The 23,762-nt window shown below is 36.0% G+C and overlaps 1 protein-coding gene across 2 annotated transcripts in view; it reads right to left on the minus strand.

Moving 5' to 3' along the window:
• LOC127415809 (rho GTPase-activating protein 18-like) overlaps positions 1-23,762 on the minus strand; it is a 51,609-nt gene that overhangs the window by 11,475 nt on the left and 16,372 nt on the right. For both annotated transcript variants that reach the window (XM_051654769.1, XM_051654768.1), the window contains exons 2-8: positions 19,669-19,874; positions 14,762-14,997; positions 8,451-8,511; positions 5,398-5,546; positions 2,979-3,144; positions 1,888-1,979; positions 242-319 (exon numbers count right to left, since the gene is read on the minus strand). In XM_051654769.1, the coding sequence (XP_051510729.1) occupies positions 242-319; positions 1,888-1,979; positions 2,979-3,144; positions 5,398-5,546; positions 8,451-8,511; positions 14,762-14,997; positions 19,669-19,874 (988 nt within the window). The remainder of the gene's footprint in view (positions 1-241; positions 320-1,887; positions 1,980-2,978; positions 3,145-5,397; positions 5,547-8,450; positions 8,512-14,761; positions 14,998-19,668; positions 19,875-23,762) is intronic.

The following is a 23,762-nucleotide window of genomic DNA, read 5'->3' on the forward strand; positions in this document are numbered from 1 at the left end:
TGTTTGAGTGAGGTAATTAACGCGTTAGTTCATTGTGCAGGTGTTCACAACATACTATGACTTATTTAAAAAAATAAAATTCATTTTTTTTTCATTATTAATGTCTTACTCTATTATTATTTTCTCATATTTTCGACAACAGTATGTTTTTATTAAAACTGTTTGATTATCATCATGATGCGTCGTTTTGTGTCTCGTCTTCACTGAAGAAAAAAACCTTCAGCAAACATTTGTGTCTTACCTTCACTCTAGTAGCCGCTCCAGGTATCCGAAGCACACCCTCTGTGTCTAAACCCTGCTCTTCTATATGGGAGACCAACTTAAAAAAACACACACAAAGATTCACAGTCATACTCAATGTTCTGGAGTTCATATTTCACATGCAGCTGTTCTCAAAACATACCAGGATTTTTGCATCACAGAAGACCTGTACTGTTGCACTTGGTTGCTCCTAATTAGCAGATTCTATCCTAATTCTATCTGTCTGTCTGTCTTTTCTATCTATCTATCTGTCTGTCTTTTCTATCTATCTATCTATCTATCCATCTATCTGTCTTTTCTATCTATCTGTTCGTCTGTCTTTTCTATCTATCTATCTGTCTGTCTGTCTGTCTTTTCTATCTATCTACATATCTATCTATCTTTTCTATCTATCTGTCTGTCTGTCTTTTCTATCTATCTGTTCTATCTGTCTGTCTGTCTTTTCTATCTATCTATCTTTCTATCTTTTCTATCTATCTGTCTATCTCTATCTGTCTTTTCTATCTATCTATGTATCTATCTATCTTTTCTATCTATCTGTCTGTCTGTCTTTTCTATCTATCTATCTATCTATCTATCTATCTATCTATCTATCTGTCTGTCTGTCTGTTTTTTCTATCTATCTATCTATCTTTTCTATCTATCTGTTCTATCTGTCTGTCTGTCTTTTCTATCTATCTAGCTATCTATCTTTTCTATCTATCTGTCTGTCTGTCTGTTTTTTCTATCTATCTATCTATCTTTTCTATCTATCTGTTCTATCTGTCTGTCTGTCTTTTCTATCTATCTAGCTATCTATCTTTTCTATCTATCTATCTTTTCTATCTATCTGTTCTATCTGTCTGTCTGTCTTTTCTATCTATCTATCTATCTATCTATCTATCTATCTATCTGATCTGTCTGTCTTTTCTATATATCTATCTATCATTGTCCTTACCCAAGAAAGTACTGAGTAATATTAGGGAACTACATGTATGTAATATGGGTTAAGGTTAGGTTTAGGATTAGTACCTAGTAATTACTGTAGTTGTTGTAATTATATAATAAGTAAATGTAGAACAATACTGTAAGTGCAACCAAAAACTTTCAGAAAAGGCTTTAAGCCATATCAAAGTTTTTTCCAAGTGTCTGGACTTTATCAATTTTCATTTTTGAGAACCTTTTACTCCACTACATTCCAAAGCATAATATTGTACTTTTTTTCTCCACTACATTAAAAAAAAAAAAAAAAAAAAAAAAAAAAACATTATGTTGAACTTAAGATATACATAACAGTGATGTCCGATTCATCGTGAAATGGTTCAAAGTGAAAGATTCATTCTTTTAAGCTGATTCTTTTCAATGAAATGGTAGGTTCTGATTTAAAAACCTTTAATAAATCAGATTCTACAAAATAAGAAATCATAGTCCTAATAGATCAGTACTTTTACCTTTAATACTTAAGTACATTTAAAAGTAACTACTTTGGTACTTTTATTCAAGCATTTTTTTATTGGACAAATATTTCATCTGGGTATCTGTACTTTAGTCAAGTACAGAATTTGTGTGATAAACAGTTTACGTATAATGGATTTGTGACATCTCTGTAGAGTTATGGTGTGAGTTTTAAGGCCTGCTCTCTCTTACATGCTGCAGTATGAGAGGCACTCTGGTTCCTTGGACCCTCCGTTGGTCTTGTTCCAGTAGTGTAGAGAGAGGAACACCAAACAAAACTGAGTCTACGGCAAAAAAAATACAGTTATAACCACAGCAAATCACAAGGCATCCTCAATTATAGCCATAAAAACACATGAATAACACACAGCACCAATCGCAACCAAAGTCCGCTGTAACTGTGCATGCACCTCAAACACACTTCTGATGTTGCTCCTGCACAGACTAAAAAAAATATGCAAAGATGACTCGTAAATATATGAGGAAAAGCAAGAGATTTCTTGGATCAAAGCGAAATAAAATGTCCTCTGATTTTCAGTCTCATACTGAAATTTTGCAGTGCTGATAAATTTGCAATATAGGGACCACATCCAAGAACAGTACGAAGATTTCATGTTCACAGTGGCACCAAAAAGAATAAACAAAATAATGACTCAAAATGAAATGTTTCAAAACATACGGAAGCCTAGAGAGACCATGCATTGTTGTTTTTCTGTCTCAACAAAACAGGATTTCTTGAGTTTTTCCTGAGTTATCGAGAAAAAAGAGAGAAAAATAACCCTAGTGCACGTCTCTAGAAAACTTACCAATATTAAATCAAAATTTTTCTTCCACAGTTAGCCTAAATACATGCTATACATTTTTTGAAATCTAGAATAATGTTATGAAATTACAAAAACGTGATAAAAAGCGTAATGAAGAAATGAACTTGATTGCAACACAGCCACAACCAATCAAAACATATCAAATACACTCACAAAACTTTTCATAATTAGACAGATTTTCTGCATATTCAGAACTTTTAGCTCTGTAGATATTTAGAAATTAAGCAGTACAGAATCATAAAAAACATTTCACACTATTTGATTTTTGTCTTTTTAAAACCGTTATGAAATTACAAAAATGTCTGATAGAATTATGTGCTGGAAATGACACTGATGGAAATTGGACATTTTTTACGGTTTTCAAAGAAAATGACCAACTCCTTTGTCTTGCTAAAGCTAATTTAATCGCTAACATTTCAGCTCGTAGCTTTAATTGGCACAGATCTGAGAGTCACGGACCTCTCACTTTGATCTTGAGAGCTTTATGAGCTTTCAGCTCTATTCCACACGTGTCAAACAGAGCGCTCATCTCAATGAGAACAAGCCTTCGAACTTTCTTCATGTCCTCAGAGGAGAGATCCCCTACTCGTGTCTGACCCGTCTTATCCTGAGACATTTTAAAATCCTGAAACAGAAGGAGGAAGAGACTAAGAAAGAGAAGACAAGAGCAACACACAACTGCACACACTCAACAGCAGGTGCTATAGTTTCTTTAGCTTATGTGTGCATTATGATCTAAATGAGCTAACTTATGACATCTTTATAAAGCTCCAAGTCGTCTTCATGAAGATTTATAAAGCTCTAAACAAGTATACAGATTTTAGCTAGCTCCTACCTTTTTGATTTGACCTTTCTGCAGTCAAATAAATCTAAATTTTAATGCATTTAATACTGCGTTCACCTCAAGTCAAACATACCAGAACTATGGGTTCACTAATAGGAAAAAAAATGTCCATGTCATGCTGTGATGTATTGTAAAAACAACCAAAATGGCAATGGGTCGACCAACAGTGGATTTTGCAGATACTGATAACTAAGGTAGGAAAGGCTGATAACTGTTTAATAGGCGATACTCATAAAAAAAGAAAGAAAGATTTTTTTTTTTATCTTTCCATACTGTGACGGGCACACACATAGATGCTACAAGAGTCCAAAAGGAATAAAATCCCAGAGGCAGTTTATTAATCAACTAAAATGCCAATAATAACCAGAAAAAAAATATTATTTGGCACATAACACAGGACTTTTAACAATAAACAAGCCCAAAACACACAGGGGACTCTTATTTAGACATGACAGAGACTTGCTCTATATTTACCAAATTATTTTCCAAATTAAACTTTTTATAGCCTATATATTCACAAGATGAAGGATTTTGTGTGTTTATATATATATTTCACCAGATAAGGTTTAATGAGCACTAAGGTTTATGTAAAGTTACTCTTTCTTTGCATGCCCTCGCTTCAATTTTGAACACTTCTCAAAGTAACAAAATATGCATTAAAGTGAAAATAAAAATATGGAGGAATATTTTTAATGATGAAAGATTTACAGCAAATCCCCTCAAGGTGTCAGTGATTATTTTTATTTCACCTCTAGAGGCCGCTTTTATACTGTACATCCAAACCGTTCTACCTGAAAAATCTTCAAACGTTGGCCACAGAAGAATTAAACGGATAGTTCACCCTCATGCCATCCCAGATGTGTATGACTTTCTTTCTTCTGCAGAACACAAATGAAGATTTTTAGAAGAATATTTCAGCTCTGTAGGTCCATACAATGCAAGTGAATGGTGACCAGAACTCTGACGCTCCAAAAAGGACATAAAGTTATTATAAAAGTAATCCATATGACTCCAGTGATTAAATCAATATCTTCAGAAGTGATATGATAGGTGTGGGTGAGAAACAGATCAATATTTAAGTGCTTTTTTACCATAAATCACCACTTTAACTAGCCCCACTAGTAGGTGGTTGAATGTGAAAGTGAAAGTGGAGATTTACAGTAAAAATGACTGAACTATTGATTTGTTTCTCACCCACACCTATAATGTCATTTATGAAGATATTGATTTAATCACTGGGGTCTTATGGATTACTTTTATGATGCCTTTATGTGCTTTTTGGAGCTTCAAAGTTTTGGTCACCATTCACTTGCATTGTATGGACCTACAGAGCTGAAATATTTTTCGGAAAGTCTTTATTTGTGTTTTACAGAATAAAGAAAAATACACATCTGGGATGGCATGAAGGCGAGTAAAAGGTGAGAGAATTAACATTTTGGGGTGAACTATCCCTTTAAAAAAATAAATAAATAAATAAATTATATATATATATATATATATATATATATATATATATATATATATATATACACTGTATTGGCAACTATCACCATAGATGTTTTCCCATAACCAATTGTTCTAAAATGCAACAATCAGCACAGATTATTCGGTAATATATACACTCAGTTAATGCAAGTATTAGTATTTTCATCTTGTAATATATTTTCACTCCAAGTTCAATGCATTTAAAATGCATTTGTTTAGTATCCATTTACAAAAATAATGTAGAAACATTTGTGCAAAACTTGATTAATCAACAGTTAATACGCTTGATCAGTCGACAATTAATGGTTCATCACCGCCTACTTAAAGAGCTCAAAGTACAATCTCCCAGACATCAGTACAGGAATTCCTACATGACATGAACGCAGCATAAATAAACTGACAATTTTTGCCAGCTCAAAGGTCTCCTCTATTCTAGAACCATAACCATATAAATATTCACATTCCTTTATCCTCAAGTAACCAATCACATGTGTAGAAACTTTGCACTGATCTATTTCCTGCGACGAGTTAATGTTATGCCTCACTCACGGGTAACCTGTCGTCAGCTTCACTCTGGAGCTGGGTCACCTTCAACCCTTCTTTGTAGATAAGCGCTTGCTCGGAGAACGACACCTCCAGGTTAATGTCCGTCTCGGTCTCAGCTCCGCCCCCCTGAGCATCAGGCCCCACCCCATTACCTGACAACACAAAAAAACATCCACAATAACATTTTATGCTGTAAAAGTAGGAACAGCATTGCAAAAAATTATTTTATTAATCAGTATTTTTGTCTCAAATTATAGTAAATATATTTTAAAAAAAATCTAGTTTATTATCTAGAGTTAAGTTTATATTTCATACTACATTGCCATTGTTTTTCTTGTTTTAATCATAAATCATTTCGTACAGAGAGTTTCATTCTCACGACACCTTTCAAGAAAATGTAATGGTCATATTTCATCCCAAATCAATGCAAAACAAATATTAAATTATATTTTGCACTACCAAACTGAATCCTACATTTAAAACCTTTAAGATTTTTTGCATTGACGTTATTTTTCAGGACACTTACGCACATTTTGCGTTCTCAATACCGTAACACATCTGAATGTTTTACCTTTACTATACCCCTAAAATTGGTTTATTTTGATTTTGGAAAAGAAAAAAAAAATAGGCCCAGGATATTTTCTTGATGGGTTACATGAGAATCACCCTTAAAACAAGAAATTGCCAGTGGGTTAAGAAATATAAACTTAATTCAAGAACTATTATTTGAAAACAAGTCTTAATATCATATGCTATTTTGCTTCTCAAGTAAATTTGTCATTTTATATAGACAATGTTTATGTGTATATATTTTGCTGGAAAACATGGCAAATACTGATTATGACAATTTTTTGTGAACTTGTCTGACACTTCACAATCTTACATCACTCTCTGCTGATTAAACAGTTGCCTAAATCAGACTAGTCAAAGTCCACCAAAATAAAGACGTCATTATTCCGCAGTTACGCTACGTTTATCAGTCACCTCTGCTCCCAAATAAGCAGCCCACAATATGCACAATCAGTCTATGTTAACAGGACATGAATGCAGATCTTTGTTCTTTTTAAAGGTCTATTCTGTTATTTACAGTCAAACTGAAGGAATGTTTACACTCTGTCTATATCTACAGTATACAGTATGGACACTTGAGTCACTGAAAAATGTCTGATATCACTGCATTACACTATAAAATATCAAAGCAAGTGTCATTTCTATACAGAATGATAATGACAAGCACACTTGTCCAGCAAAACATTTAATAAAAATAAGTTTGTTAGGCTTTAAATAGGGATGTGCAGGAGTAATCGACTAATCGTTCTGCACCAGCTAGACAACTATTAAAAACACTACTTGAATATCGCAAATGTATTCTCCTTTGTGCATTTGCCTGCCATAAGCAATGCTGAATTACACGACTTTTCACCAAATCTGGCAGTTACGATGGAGTCCACTGGGGGGCGCTGTGGATGTGTGTCGTCGAGGTGTAGGATGAGAGATGGAATTATGTGAAAAGAAATATGGCAATACAGTTCTTGTAATACTTTGATTCTTATTGAATTATACTGTGTTAGTATTCGATTCTTGCTGGAATCATGCAAACCAGCGGACGAGGATCTGCTTTTATGGAGGAAAGAAAATGTGAAGCGGTACGAGAAACTTGGAAGCTGATCAGACCAGTATGTGTGTGTATGCATTAAATCTCTAAACATCGGCAGAGCGCATTTTATAAAAGCTAACTTTCCCCACTTGTTTTTCTGAATAATAACATGTAAAATGATAAAAATGTGATTTCAGTAAACTCAGTGTTTATAGATGTCCATTACCCTCATGCCGTATGTATTGGCTTCTACGTAAGCTCCGGGTGAGTGCAAATGATTTTGCTATACTATTTTTATTTATTTATTTATTTTCAAGAAAAACATAGTTTGTTGACTTTCTTATTTTGAAATCATTCTTGGTTACATTTGTGAATAAAACAAAATATAAATTTTGTGTGTGTGTTATATTTGTTATTTTGAAATTAAATTTTAATTTACAAGTAATCGATTAATTGTTTTACAAATTTCTCAATAATGCACATCCCTAGTTTTAAATTGTCATTTTTTTAGTGGATGTTTGAAGTCAGATCCCCTCAGGTTCACGCAGGTGGAGTTCACCTTATAAAACATTTTTGTGAAATGATTTGCATAAAAAGTGTGTTTTTGCTATATTTCTTTCAAATGAAATGGCACTCGGTCTGATATTTTGTCTGTATATGTGTGTATGATTAGACAGAAGAATACTTGATTTTCCATGAGCAGAGACACACTGTATACAAACTCTAAAGAGCATCATTGAATTTTACGTTTCTCTACAGACAAAGGAAAGAGTCAACAAAAAGAAACAATTATGTAACCAAAGGATGGAGTGTCATGTTTTGTAATGCAGTCTGCAGTGTTCTAAGGAGAATGAATAACTCCTTTATAGCAACACGAGGATCTCTGGATGCCTTTCAGGGTTCCCACCCCTTTTGACCAATGAAATTCCATGATTTTTCCATGAACTTTCCAGGTGTTTATGATTACTGGATTCGGGTTTTAAAAATGATTTTGATTCAGACCAATTCACTAAAGGATCATTCGGACGAATCATGATTTGTGAGCCGTTTTGATCCATCATTGACCCAAAAGAATGATTCTCTCCCAAATCAGATATCACTATGACTTGCAAGACAATTCTAGGGCCATTTCACACCAAACATGTTTTTCCATCTGTCTGCGCTGTTTTTTTTTTTAGCATCTCGCGCAGAATCGATGCATTGTATTCCCTGAGATTTCCAGGTTTTCCATGACTGTGGGAACCCTGTTCAGATCAAGCAATGCTGAGATTTGATGAAATGATGAGATATTAAATAGGTCTATTAAGCTAAGTTTCAGAAGGACAATTCGAATACCTTGAATGCTGCTTTCTTTGGTGTTCTGATTCACTGTGTGAATGCCAGCCAAACTTTACAGGTCTACATTTTCAGTGCAATAAAACAGAATACACAGCATTACTCTTCAACTCGTGACACGTACCCAGCGCTTTGACTTCCTCATTACTGCTCCCACTTCTCTCTGTGGATTCCACCTCATGCTCCTGTCATAGTAAAACAGAGAGAAAGAAGAATATGAATAATAATAACCACCAAACTGCACACACATTGCTTAAACGAGTGCTCGGCACTTGCAGGATCCATGTGAGCGATGTGTGTGAGCACCCATGGGAAAGTGTGATGTTATATTAATATAAGCTAATTAATTTCAGTGCTGTACATCAGTTTATGTCTAATGTATCTATTTATGTTTCTTCAACTTGGACTTCTAGAAAATAAATTCTCTGTAAAACATTTTTCACACTCTCACTAGTTATTTTATTTGTCTACTAACAATGTCCAACAGTTTGTGTACATGCACCACAGGAGATTTATGTCATTCAAGTCATGAAAATTCATTTCCAGCGCATCTCAAATTCTGTATTGTTTTTAACAGAATTCTGTGCTGGAAATGACATGTTTAATGCTTTTCAAATAAAATGACGACTCCTTTGCCTTGCTAAGACTAATTTCATAGCTAACATTTGATGCATCCTAAATACACACAATTTAAATAAAATTTTCACACTTTTATGCATAATTTGGCAAAATTACAGCTTGATTGAAAATGACGGCCAATAAAAAGTGATATTTCCCTTGATTTTTCTTTGTTTTGTCTCATATTTTTGTCCACTTGATTAACAAGTACACTAACTTCTAAAAAACTTTATTAGGGGCAAAATTGTTTGGTGTGCTGGAAATGGCGTCACAACTGCGGGACAGTCGTAATTTATTTATTTTTTGACAAACTGATAGAAATAATTTTCACACAATAAATATTGAAATGGTTTGTGTTTATTTCACTCTTTGTTTAGATGATCATAATTTTAAACATGTACAGTAATAATTAGTATTTTTATAATAGATTTCCATAGTTTAATATTGAAAGTCTGGGTCTGGGACAAGACTTAAACAGTCAAATCTACTCATAAAAGATACAAATTTCCAATTCAGTTTTAATGAGATCTTCATATAATAAAAAGAAACATGCTGAAATCGGTTTGTTTTGATCAACCCATCAATCAAACCCCGTTAGACATGACAGTGCCCAAAGTTCAAGAAACACGCAGTGGGGTCCAGATGTCTTTATTGAATTCTCACATTCGTGGGAAACACCATTTCATACTCTGTATCCCACGAATGTGACAGTAGAATACCTTTGTAAATTCATAAATATATTATTTAAGGCACTCATATGTAGCATCAAAGGACACATATGGCTTAAACCACTCAGAATGACACATTAACTTATGTTAGTGGAAATAACCCCTCACTACTGCATTTTAAGTCACTCATTATACTGTGCTGAAATATTCACTAACATGAAATTTAATTGGTGACAATGTTAACAGCCTGTAAAAGAATGTCAGAAACTTCTGTTCAATTGTTGGATGTACTGCATGAACCCTACTGATGCTAGGATATGCAGTTTAGACGTCTGAGTGAAGATTAATTAGATTTTCCTTTAATAATCACAGCTTAATCAGTAATTCTATTACTATGAGCTAAACAGTGAGGTTCGAAATGTCACAGACTCTTACTATATTCACCCCAGTCACTTGCATATGCTCTTTATGGAACTGAAAATGCTCTTCACCATTTCAACTAGTGCAGTGGTCATGAAATGATCTTTTTCTGAACATTTTAAATCTAAATATGATCATTAGAGATTCTTGGTTTAAAGGAGGGATACATGTTAAAAACTACTTAAAAGAAATATTCCGGGTTCAATACAAGTGAAGCTCAATCAACAGCATTTGTGACAATGTTGATAACCACAAAAATGTATTTTTCTTCAAAGAAATTTTTTAAAAAAAAAATTAAAAATCTGTTCCAGTGAGACACTTACAATGGAAGTCAATGGGGCCAATTTTTGGAGGGTTTAAAGGCAGAAATGCAAAGCTTATCATTTTATAAAAGCAAACTGGGGTCCGCAGACCCCCAGGGGGCCGCAAGGGGGTGCTAGGAGGTCCACAGAAAATTGCCTGAAAAAAGTGGGGGAAAAAGCACATTATATATGGCTGCACAATTAATCGTATTTTAACTGTGATCACGGTTTCTGCCTCTCGCGGTTAATTAAGCATAAGCTTCTGCAATATTAGTGAGTTAGCAAACAAAAGTTATCAGTCAGGTGAAGTTGCAAATTGTTACTAATTTTTATTATAGACTGTGTCTACGGATGACAGACCAAATCACAAGCTCTTTTGAAGTCTATTTTTTATTTTTGTGGGGATTTTCTCCCCAATCTGGAATGCCCAATTCCCAATGCGCTCTAGGTCCTCTTGGTGGCGTAGTGACTCGCCTCAATCCGGGTGGCGGAGGACGAATCTCAGTTGCCTCCGCGTCTGAGACCGTCAATCCGCCCATCTTATCACGTGGCTTGTTGAGTGCATTACCATGGAGACATAGCACGTGTGGATGCTTCACGCTATTCTCCGCGGCATCCATGCACAACTTACCGAGCGCGAGAACCACACATTATAGCAACCACAAGGAGGTTACCCCATGTGACCCTACCCACCCTAGCAACCGGCCAATTAGTTGCTTAGGAAGCCTGAATGGAGTCACTCAGCACGCCCTGGATTCGAACTTGCAACTCCAGGTGTGGTAGCCAGCGTCTTTATTTGCTAAGTTACTCAGGCCCCCTGAAGTCTATTTTTAACTCAACTAACCAATCAGTTTCACTTTTGAGTACGTGCTGAAATACAGTCACAGTAGTTTCAGTATCGTATGTGCGCCGCTTTGATTACACGAGGCTCGCATCAGAAAGATGGAAAATGCTGCCTTTGGAGATTGTATACGGAGGTAGGATGAAAATTAGGTGTCTTTCAAACTGTTCTGAGACCCATTTCCATAAGAGCTCCATACATTCAACAGCACTGTCGGTTAAAAGCCATTAAGATTAGACAGCAAGGAAGCTGAATAAACATTGTGTGCAGCACGGTATTAGGCTACGTGCACACTGCAGCTGAATGTGGCCCAGATCTGATTTTTTGCTCTAATCTGATTTTTTTTTAGGTTGTTCACATGACATATAGCCCATATCAGACACTGGTCTGAGCAGCCGACACTCTTTTTTTTTTTTTGAGGGGGTGGTTTCTCCCCAATTTGGAATGTCCAATTCCCAATGTGCTCTAAGTCCTCGTGGTGGCGTAGTACCTCGCCTCAATCCGGGTGGCGGAGGACTAATCTCAGTCGCCTCCGCGTCTGAGACCATCAATCCGCGCATCTTGTCACGTGGCTTGTTTGCGTATAACAAACTCCAGCATGTCCATCATTATAGTATGAATAATTAATTGAATTATAATTCAAAATGTAATTATCCATTTTTAATGCAGATAGGACACGTGCCTATCTGATAATATGTCTGTGAGTGAAAGACCATTGATGGATAAAGTATTTTTATGTAGTCATTTGTGCTCGTATGGTAGAATTTATCATTTTTCATTTACATTTATGCATTTGGCAGACGCTTTTATCCAAAGCGACTTGCAGTGCACTTATTACAGGGACAACCCCCCCGGAGCATCCTGGAGATAAGTGCTTGCTCAAGGACACAATGGAGGTGGCTGTGAGAATTGAACCAGCAACCTTCTGCTTACCAGCTCTGTGCTTTAGCCCACTACACCACCACCACTCTAATAATCATCAAAGTTCAAGTGTAATATTACCTACGAGCGAAACACACCATAAAATTGAAAGACAGCAGGAAAAACTGCATTATATTTAAGGTAAGAAGAGTTATCTTTATTTCATATTTCCACTGATTGGATTGCATTCGTCTTTTGATACAGTTTGAGAAATATAGAAACTGTGTTTTCTGAGCGAGTGACACAAGCAAAGACCGCCGTTATATAAATCTACATCTGTATCTTTTCATACACATATTTAATGTGCAAGCCAAACGAATCACTGAACCCAACTTTTATTCAACATATGAAGGTGGCCCAGATCGGATTTGAAAATGTCTTTTGGCTGTTCACACGAGCAACCAATTAACAGATCTGTGTCACATGTGAATGAAAAATCAGATTTGGGCCACATTCAGCTGCAGTGTGAATGCAACGTTACAGCAGTTTTATTCCATCTCTCATTATGTACTTTACAGAAGTTCAGTTCGGTTCGTTTGCACCGTTAACTTGCGCTGACCGTGTTAAAATGCGCTTCAGATTTACTTCAATCACAAATGTAATTAAGTATGTTTGGCCATTACAAGTGCTTAAAAAACCTAAAATAAACCCATGGCACCAGGGTTTTGTGGACCAAGATCGGAGCATTTTACCATGTTTGGATGGAGCACCAGAGCCTGTCTAAGATGTTGATATAATAATAATGATAATAATATAATTATTTTTTAAAGAGAACTTTAGTGTGAAAACCCAACAGTGTAACTCTTATACTGGAAGAAAAGTATGGGTAAAACATGACTTAATTTTGGTCAAATCATTTACTAGTTTGTAGTTTTAACACCTTGTTCAACATGAGAGCTGCTGTTCATTGACATTTTTTATTTTTTTTTTAGAATTGATATCAGAGCAGTGCCAACTGTATTTTTTGTCCAAATCCTGCAGCCCTGTATAAAAAAATAAAAAAAAAGAATTCTCAAAGGGCAGAAAAATTGTGATTAATAACTGTGATTAACATTTTGAGCAAAATAATCATGATTATCATTTATAATCATGCCATATATGTTAGTTATACGTTATTCAAGGACCCGATAGCAGTCTGGGTGTCCCTTGCAAGAGGATCATCAAATTTGGGGGTCCTTGGCATCAAAAAGTTTGAAAACCCCAGGTTTAAACCATCATTTTTAAGATTGTTAAAGGGTTAAGGATTTACGGCATTGCATCTTCATGGTAACGAAGTTGTAAAATTGTCTATAACTTTCCACAGATGCAGTTAGTAAGTGATTTTATCATACTAAAACCACGTTAACACAGATATTGTTTACATCTTGTGTCTATACTTTTGAAACTTTTAACGTTTATGGATTGGACCCATTCATTGTAAGTGCCTCACTAGAACTTCGAATTGTACTTTTTTTCAAGAAAAGGAGGGACATTGTGCCACAAATGCCGTCAATTGGGCTCAACTTGTAAGCTCTATGGACAGTATCTAACATGCTGTTGATTACAGTAGAACATCATTTTCACATTTACAGTAATGTGCATCCAATAGAAGTCTTGAGATCAAACAAAATTGATAGTTATTTGAGCTGTAAAGTTGTCTAAATCATCTTTTTTTATCGGTTTGACTACTGTTCTAGGAGGATGAACTCTATATGTTGTCACTATCCACCTTATTTTTCAGCATGAGTAGGGTGCCGCCATTACCCACCTTAAATGTGGACCTCTTCTGGTGTTAGCCATCTCCAGCTGTTTTAGCAGTACAAAAATACTACATTATGTGCTTTATATTACAGGCTGGCAATATGTCATCAAATCAATATCATTAATCATTATTTTCATAAACACATGACTCATGATTTGTAGCACAAATAGTTTTACCGTTTACCGCATTTTGCCATCGTTTCATCACACACTGTTGCACAGACAGGATGAATGAGAGATCAGGTGCTGATCACCTTATGAAATAAATAAATAAATAAATAAATAAATAAAGGCAACATCGGAAATTTGCCAGATAAATAAGAATGGAGGTTTACATGGAGAATTAAAAAAAAACAAAAAAAAACTGCAGTGTCACGTTCTCTCTAAAGTAGGATTTTATTATCATCTCTTCAATAACAACACACAGCAACAACAGAATGATCTATTTATTATTTTTACTTCAAATGCTGACATAAGAAAATTATCTGACATTGGCATAATATTCTGTTGTACATCCTGTGGTTGTGTGATAGTTTATAAGCCCATATCACTAAATTATGGTCTTATTATCCTACTAGTTATTTCCATTGTGGTCAATGACAGCGGAACACTGTCACACTTGCCGGAAAAACAGACGCTTGCTTACTTCCACATTGCAAAATAAGGGTAATATGTTAACAGTCCCTTTCTGGTATCCCTGCGCACATCATGCAAAAGTTACCATGATTACTGCCTTTACATGGTCATGACAGGAGTTCATAAACTGGATAAAACTGTACACAGACAAAAACAGTGTGTAATTATTCCGGTGTGATCCCTCGCCCCATAGACTTCCATTGTAAATGCATTACTGTACATGAGATTAATTATTGTATAAAGAGTCTGAAGCACTACTGGCTCAGAGCTGCGGTACGTCATTGCTTACTTTACTATCTGAAGAAGGTGATGGTTTAAAGATCTCCCGGACGTCAGGGATGCTGTATGGTTTGTTTCGTTTGCGTAGTGTCTGTTTGAGTGTTTCCACGCGCCTCTCCACAGCTGCGGCTTGCGTTCGGGTCAGAGAAGACAGCAGTACGATGCTATCCTCGCCGTCTGACGCAGACTCATCAAACAGTGTAGCTAGCCCCACCTCCATCAGCCACGCCTCTTCCTGCTCACCTTCTGCAGAACAGAAGACAAAGACACATGAATTCTGAGACCGACAGTGGCCTTTGGGTCACTTCCTGTTAATCTCATGACTATCAACATAAAGTCTGATCCAAATTGCAGTTTATTCGGGCCAAGAACCGCTCACTTATAGATGAGAACATCTGACCAACCACAGTTCATTTTAACCCTTTAAGCTCTGAAGGTGTTTTTAAAGAATTCCTGTTTCAGTGGCATGCCTAAAATTAAAGGCTTATAACTCGACAAAAAAAAAACAAAGAGGGTCAATTGTTTGTTATCATTTTAAAGAAAACTTTCAGATCTTTTAATGATATAGATTATGATAAATTCTGAGACTCTCAGCCTAAGAAACAGCTGAAAAACTTGAGCCAAAAATGAACTTTTTTTCGTATTTTTTTTATTTGACATTATATATATCAGGGTGTAAATCTGGTGGCTCCAAAAAAACTGCTTTTGTTTTATTCCCAATCATGTCGACTCTATATGTGAAAAATTTGCGTTGATATGTCAAAGCAATCAAAAGTTATAGCATTACAAAATAATTTATCCTAGTGTTTTTTAAAAAGCCTCTCTAAACAAATATAACATAATAATTGTACATCTATGCATTCGATTACCTAGTATGTGGGCTCGTTTGAAAGATAATCTCCTCACAATGGTATGTTATCTTTTATGTTCTGTTTATTTTTTGTGAAGTTATAAGAGAAAACGGGGCTTACAAGCAACATCTGTTCATATGTCGAAGACATATTTGTAGTTATTACTCGATATATTTTTGTCTGTGAGTAAAACAAATAGGCTGGTTGTATTCTACCCTTTGAGAGCTTTCCAGAGATATATAATACATGGCTATTTGATCAGTTTGATGTTTTTACCGATTACAAAAATATGTACATTGCAAAATTATGAATGAATTATCAAAACATAACACTTCTGATTTTTTCATGAATTTCAAAGCACTTATTCAGTTTTGGTCATAATGCCTACATGCATTGTAAAGTAGAGCTTCTAAGCTTTAAAACGATACCTATTTTGTGTTGGTCAAGACTGTTAATATTTTGATCATTATTTTTTTTTCTCCAGGCCCACCCATCTGAGCTTAAAGGGTTCATTTAATATTAATTTCAGTCATTGTTTTCTCTATTTTCAACGACAGATCTCTTGCTTTTCTTGTATGTATAATATCACTCTTTAATGTGATGTGTGTATAATTGGTTCACTAGACATGGAATCACTCATATCCAGTTTCTACTGAACACTTTTTCTTGGGGAAGTTGTACGTTCATGAAAGTAACTTAAAATTAAACCTTTGATATCTTTGATTTAAAGAGGATTAAAGAATTATTGCGAGTCTTTAAAATATTAAGACAGGAAAGAAGTAATACTATCTGGCACACTGTAAATTGCATCTTTCATTCTCCTGGTGATACATACAGCATGTGTTCTTAAATATAATGAATTTTGCAATCTAAGCTGTGTGTGAGATGTATGTTCTCCTTTCTATACAACTGACTATTTAAAGCACCTGCATAACCATCCATGAATCCAATTCATGTTTATTAGTTATCTTATTTGTTAAAAAGATGGAGTTTTAGGGGGCTTGGGTAGCTCAGCTAGTAAAGATGCTGACTACCACCCCTGGAGTCACGAGTTTGAATCCAGGGCGTGCTGAGTGACTCCAGCCAGGTCTCCTAAGCAACCAAATTGGCCCGGTTGCTAGGGAGGGTAGAGTCACATGGGGTAACCTTCTCGTGGTCGCTATAATGTGGTTCTAGCTCTCAGTGGGGAGCGTGGTGAGTTGTGTGTGGATGTTGCGGAGAATAGCGTGAAGCCACGCGGTAATGTGCTAGGTCTCCGCGGTAACGCGCTCAACAAGCCACGTGATAAGATGCACGGATTGATGGTCTCAGACGCGGAGGCAACTGAGATTCGTCCTCCGCCACCCGGATTGAGGCAAGTCACTACGCCACCACAAGGACTTAGAGTGCATTGGGAATTGGGCATGTCAATTTGGGGAGAAAAGAGGAGAAAAAAAAAGCATTTGTGTGGCATTGTCTCTTCAAAATCTTAATTTCTGTGCGATTGTTAATATTAAGTATTAAAGTATCTAATAATAGATCAGATTGAAGATGGTTTTGTAGGGTGAGGTGTTGTATTTCTTGCATTAAATAGACTCTCTGAGCGTTTAAATGCTATCACTGCGTGGCAGTGGCATATAATACCTCCTGTTTCAAATGATAACATGTTTTAACCATTAATATTATTTTTTTGTAATTACTCCTCAGACTGTGTACACATGATAATACTGCCAGTCAACTCTAAAATAGTTTAAGTGTTTTGAATGTTTTCTTTCTCGTTGAGCGAATCAACAACAAACTCTTCATCACTTCTGCAGCTTGTAGAGAAATCAGTTTTCTTTTTTACATCTGCTTGTCAAGTACCTCTTCTCATCCGTCATGGGTGGAGGGCAGACCAGCTCAAAAGGTGCGCTGAGCCACTTACTGTACCGCGGTAAATTGCTTGTCGATTAGCGCCACCTATTGTAAAGGCGTGAATGTGCTAACGGCGGTCATTCGCTTCGCTTTCTATGGGAAAGAGACTTTCACCGGTGATTCGCCTCTCGTTATCGCATCGCGTTTGGTGTGAAAAGGCCTTTAGGTGGTTGTTTAGAAGCAAGATAGAAAGTCGAAGAAAAAAAGAGCTGATAACTGATAAATTGGCCAAAGTTTTAAAAAAATGTAATTTATTATATTATATTAGTTTTTATGTATATACAGTATATATAAGGATTTCCTGCATTGAACATTTTCCTGCGGCCACTCAAGCGAAATTTTTGACCGGCGAGGCAAATTCAATGATTTTCATCTTGCGTTCAATGATTCATCAGAGCTAAATATTCTTCTCATTTGAAACGTACCACTGCAGTGTGCAATTGAAGCCTGCATCACGTAAGTGTCTGGCGAGCCATTGGAGAATTACTTACTCTACGTTATCTCTGGAGTCCACTGTGAAAAAACTGCTGATATTTGTCATTGCTCATAAGTTTTGAATGTGTACATCACATCCCATTGGGCAGTTGTCTAGTCGCACGAGTTGAAATATTTCCACGCATCTGTAACTCAAATAGGATTTGAAAATTCCACATTGGCAGATGGCAGGAACTCCATGCAGCACCTGTGTGACACACCGTCGGCAATGAACGAGTTCAAGTTTACTGTCTATCGTTTTTTTGGATGCAGTGAACAGGAGGCTTTGCTTCTGGAAGTTGCATAAAACCAGCCAATCAGATTGGAGCTTACCAGATCTAGAAAGTGCTTCCAGTTTTATATGCAATATGCATCAGAGACGGTCAGTGAATGGACTGTGGGCGGTCCATGTGAGGCTGAGACTACATTAAAGGAAAATTCTAGGTTCAACACAAGTTAAGCTCAGTCGACAGAATCTGTGGCATAATGTTGATTACCACAAACATTAATTACGACTTGTCCCTTCTCTTAAAAAAATCAATAAATACTGGGTTCCAGTGAGGCACATACAATGGAAGTCAATGGGGTCAAACTGTAAATGTTAAAATACTCACCGTTTCAAAAGTATAGATACAAGACATAAACAATATGTGTGTTAACATGATTTTACTGTGATTAAATCACTTACTAACCTTTTCTGCTTAAAGTTATATCCAATACTACAACTTTGTTGCCATGACAATGTAACACCGTAAACCATCAAACCCTGAAACGACCATATAAACAATAATTTAAACAACTTTACAGCTCTAATAATACATACAATGTTTTAACAGAAGCATTAATGTGTTTTTATAAAATTATGTTTCACATTTCCATTGTAAGTGTCTCACTTGAACACAGATTTTTGCTTTTTTTAAGAAAAGGAGGGATGAGTCTAAATTAATTTTTGTGGTAATCAACATTATGTAACAAATGCTGTCGATTGAGATTAACTTGTATTGAACCCAGAATATTCCTTTAAAGTCATCCAAACTCCTCAACGTTAGCCTTTAGCATTATTCCTGACCTCTCGCCAATCATATAGCCAGCACAGGATACTGACATATCTGAGTCGGATTGTGTGAGCTGTTATTTTCATTACAGTAGTGGCGAGGAGGAAGGTGTTAAATTCAGATCTTGGGGGAAACAGAAATGTCTTCCTTTTTCCGGAGACTTTGATATTTAGACACTCAAAGAAGTGGAGGAAGTCGTAGCTTTATGTTGCTGTATGGGTATACAATGCCTGCTGATGTCATGAATGATTTCGCTCAGTGGTTTTTATTGTACGCTCTTCCTGTAAGTTCAGCCCATTGTATTAACACATGGAGGAATTTAAGTATATTTAAAAAATAAAATAAAAATTCTGTTGTTTGGCACTGCTGGGGATCTACAGTAGATCAGGGTTTTCAGTCTTTAAAGACTCTCAGCCAACCCAACTTTAACAAGCATTATTACCATCACTAATGCTTCACAGATTCATTACTGAACAGTACCACATTTAGAAATAACTCACTTTAATAAACAAGTTTTGGTTACGTGCACACAGCTGCGGAATATGGTTTTTACACCACCTTTTCACAAAAGTGCATTTTATGTGTTGGATCAAGTGAAGTTAAAGAGGACGTGTTGTGAGATGAGTGACAGGAAGTGTGTTTACCATCGGCCACCTTCAGCTGCACTTCCTCCTGAAGTTCTGCATCTCCACTGCGCTGGATGATCTCTAGCTCTTTATAGTAGTCCACCATTGCCTGCTCATCCAGAGAGTCCTGAGAGCTGCAGCGCTGGTACGGGGCCTTCCCCAAGCTCGAACCCGCAGCCGCAGGTGGTCTGCATTTCTGGACATTATATTGACCGCTTTTACGGCTGTGTGAACAGAAACAGAGGGAGGACAGAGACATCATCAGACAGAAATACTACAGAGTACTACAGTCAGGAAGTAAAAATCGCTGTAGAGAAATTGCTTTTTAACGATAATATATACATATAATTTTTATATAAAGACAGACTGTACAGAGCCCCTTTAGAGGACAGGGAGGGAATATATTTTGTGAAATAGTTTGTTTTGGGTTCCCTAGCAATAAATTAACCATGGTTTTACTAGGGATGTGCACGAGTATTTGACTAATCAACTAGTTGGTTCTGCACCAGCCAGTCAACTATTAAAAACACTACTTGAATATCGCAAATTGATTCTCCTTTGTGCATTTGCCTGCCATGAGCAACGCTGAATTACACGACTTCCCTTCAAATCTCTCACCAAATCTGGCAGTTACGATGGAGTCCACTGGGGGGCGCTGTGGATGTGTGTCGTCGAGGTGTAGGATGAGAGATGACATTATGAAGTCAAGTGTGAAAAGTAATATGGCAATACAGTACTTGTAATAATTTGATTCTTATTGAATTATACTGTATAAGTATTCAGTTCTTGTTGGAATCAATCAAACCAGCGGACGAGGATCTGCTTTTATGGAGGAAAGAAAACGCGAAGCAGTACAAGAAACTCGAATACTAATCAAACTAGTGCAGTACATGTGTTTGTGCGTTAAAATCTCTGAACACTGTCAGAGCACATTTTATAAAAAGCAAACTTTCAGCACTTGTTTTTCTTAATAATAACATGTGAAATTATAAAAATAGCTTTTATGTAAACCTTTTTTTTGTTAAAGTTAGCTTGTTTTGAAACAAGCTTGTTTGTGAATAAAACAAAATATAACTTTCATCTACATGTCACTTAATATTTTATTTTTTTATTCTAAATTATGAGAAATTGATAATTTTTTGTGGGGTTAGAGTACTCATCTAAAATGCCCATCCCTAGGTTTCACTACAGTAACTACAGTTCAACTATGGTATTTGTAGTTACACCATAACCACAAAAATTGCCATATTTTTACTGAAGTAACAATATTTTAACAATGATTTTCATAGTAAAAACCAACGTAATATTACAGGAAAACCCAAACTATGGTAATAAAAATCAATAATTTTGGCAAGAAATTTAGTATGTTTATAAACTATATTTACTCCATCGTTAATCTGTGGTACATGTACCATGGTTTTTAAAACCATGGTTCTTACCAAAGAAATGGTTACTACAGGTTTACTCAAAAGAAACCGTGTTTTTTTACTATAGCAAAACTGTAACCCTTTTTTTTTTGACAGAATGATTATGGTTTTTATTATTTATTTTAGGGTTTTCCTGTAGTATTACTATGGTTTTACCACAAATATCATGGTTAAAATATGGTTAACTATGGTATAACTGTGGTTATTTTATTGCAAGGGAACCCAAAATAATTGGGAGGGATTTCAATTTTTTTTTATAAAATGTATTTAACTGCTAAATTCATGGTGAAGAACCACTCTACCCATAATCCTGAAGTGAGATCCACCAATCAGAGTCAATGTAACCACGAAAATGGGAATGTCACCAAAAGATCTCAGCAGTGATCGCCCACTCCCATGAAGCTTGTATCAAAGTCACAGTCTACAAATCAAACTTTGTAGTGTTGTGATTGATCTCAGTTGTTTTGGTTTAAAGCTTACAACTCTTTATTAAAGATTTTTTGACATTTCTATAGAGAAAATGAATGGGAAAAATACTTCCTGAAACAAAGCCGCTGGAAAAGAGTACTTGCTTCATTCAAGCAGTCCAGCATTAATGTTCCAAACCATCATTCAATACAGCACACAATGGCGGGTCTGCTCGGTTGCCATCTGAAGCCCAAAGTACATTTCGGTCAGACGCGAACGCGAGGCATTCTGAACGTGCAGTATGTGCATGCACCAGGAATTATTTGCAGCAATTAGTGGGTCCACAAGCTGTCACGAAGATGTAATTGCAGCTAAACAACAGGAGATGAATGTAAAAACAACAACAGTGGATGTGCACGTCAAGAGCGCATGTTTGAGGAGGTCAGGAGATACCTGCATTTGAATAACTCGAGTCTGAAGGAATATAAAGACGTCTTTATGGGTCTAAACTCCTGAAGAGAAGTTGTCAGCTTCGCATAGCAATCGTAGCGCCCATGTGCCATCCGCCAGTGTATGTGCGCACAGTCCAAATATACTTTACAGTATACTTTAAAGGCGAGCGTTTGACTGTACATCAAGCATTTGTGTTAAAACCAAAGTATACTTTGGGCTTTATAGACACACAGATCACTGCAGGCCATTAAAGTGAGCACTTCTCTATCATTCAGAACAACAGTGATGAATCAACAACATTTGACAGTAGTTTGACAAAGGTCTAATTCTAATGAGGGACATTTTCATGAGTGCTTCTCCTATCCAACAACACAAGAAAAAAACACGTTTACATGAGTGTTGAAATCATCGTATTACTCTTCGTTTTTGATGTCAAAATATAAACTGGCATGCGCACACATTTGGATTAGCCGGTAAGAACGCTGGTAAAAAATCAGTGTGATGGGCAAAAATCTGTGTGCTAAACGGTTTTTGCTTTAATGGTTTATGACCTTACCCTGATAAAGAAACATAATTTAAAGTGTTTACATGAGCACACACATATTCCTTTATCGGCGTAAAGGCCATAAACGGCTTATGAATAAATCAGTCAATACGGGTAGATTTTTGCCCATTACGCTACTTTCACGTGGCATGTAAACATCTTTTCCGGTGTTCTCGCCGGCTTATCCAATGTGCGCACGTCTCTTCACGGTTTGATATCAAAAGCAGAGAATAACAAGATTATTTCAAATCTCATGTAAACACGGTTTTGTTGATTTTTCAGATTTTTTAAATAAGCAGATTTTTTGGGAGTAACCAGCATATTGGTGTGCATGTTATCATCGACTCATTGATTAGGCTAAGCATAATCAGTGTACGATCATACATGCAAACACACTCACTGTGTCCTAACCACATGCAATGTGATAAAGTGACAAGTGATAAAAGCTGTCTTCAATATTAATAAGAGTTTTTGTCCTAACCAGCCACAACCAACTTTGCAAACGAGGCAGTACTGAAAAGTAGATCGAGCAAACGTTATACATAATAAACACACTGGGCCTCATTCATGAAACATGAGCAGAACTCATTTTTGTGTAAATCACTCGTAAAGGTGGTCTAACGTAAATTTTTGGATTCATGAATGTTTTTGTATTTTCAAAACTTTAGTCGGTAGGAACAAAATTTACACCTGCTCCCAACCATGTGTAAATCATGCGTAATATATCCGAACATGTTGTGTTCTTTCAGACAAACTGCAATGACTACATTTTAAAGGAGTTAAAATAAAATGTCATGAAAAATTTAACAAATAATTAAATGAGTGAAATTAACCTTAACATAATTTCTTTGCTGCTTACCTTTATAGAAAGTAATTTACAAAGTATAGTTTTCTCCCAACTCTGCTTGTCGTTTTTCCAGCAGAAGTTCATGAAAATTTCTTTAAAGATTTTTCCTGTTGCAAGGGAGGAGTTTCACCAATGACGCTGACGATGTGCTCAACTTAACCAGAGAAGGTTAATGTTGGTGAACTGAACATCATTTCAAACCATTTTTATTGACCTCTTGGACTGTTTAATTGAAAAAAGAACCTCTGATGACAGCAAAAGCATGCAATGACTTTAAGTTCCTCACTTTCTTTTTGATCATGCGAGTGTTTGCTAAATCAATGTTTTACGATGTGAATGCACTCCATAAAAACAAGTAAACTTTTATTACTGCTCGCATAAATGTTAAAAGCTTCTTATTCTCATTTACTAGCGAGTCTTAAGCCTTCCTTGT

This window comes from Myxocyprinus asiaticus, chromosome 25 (assembly GCF_019703515.2).
Source record: "Myxocyprinus asiaticus isolate MX2 ecotype Aquarium Trade chromosome 25, UBuf_Myxa_2, whole genome shotgun sequence".
In the NCBI taxonomy this organism is placed as follows: Eukaryota; Metazoa; Chordata; class Actinopteri; order Cypriniformes; family Catostomidae; genus Myxocyprinus; species Myxocyprinus asiaticus.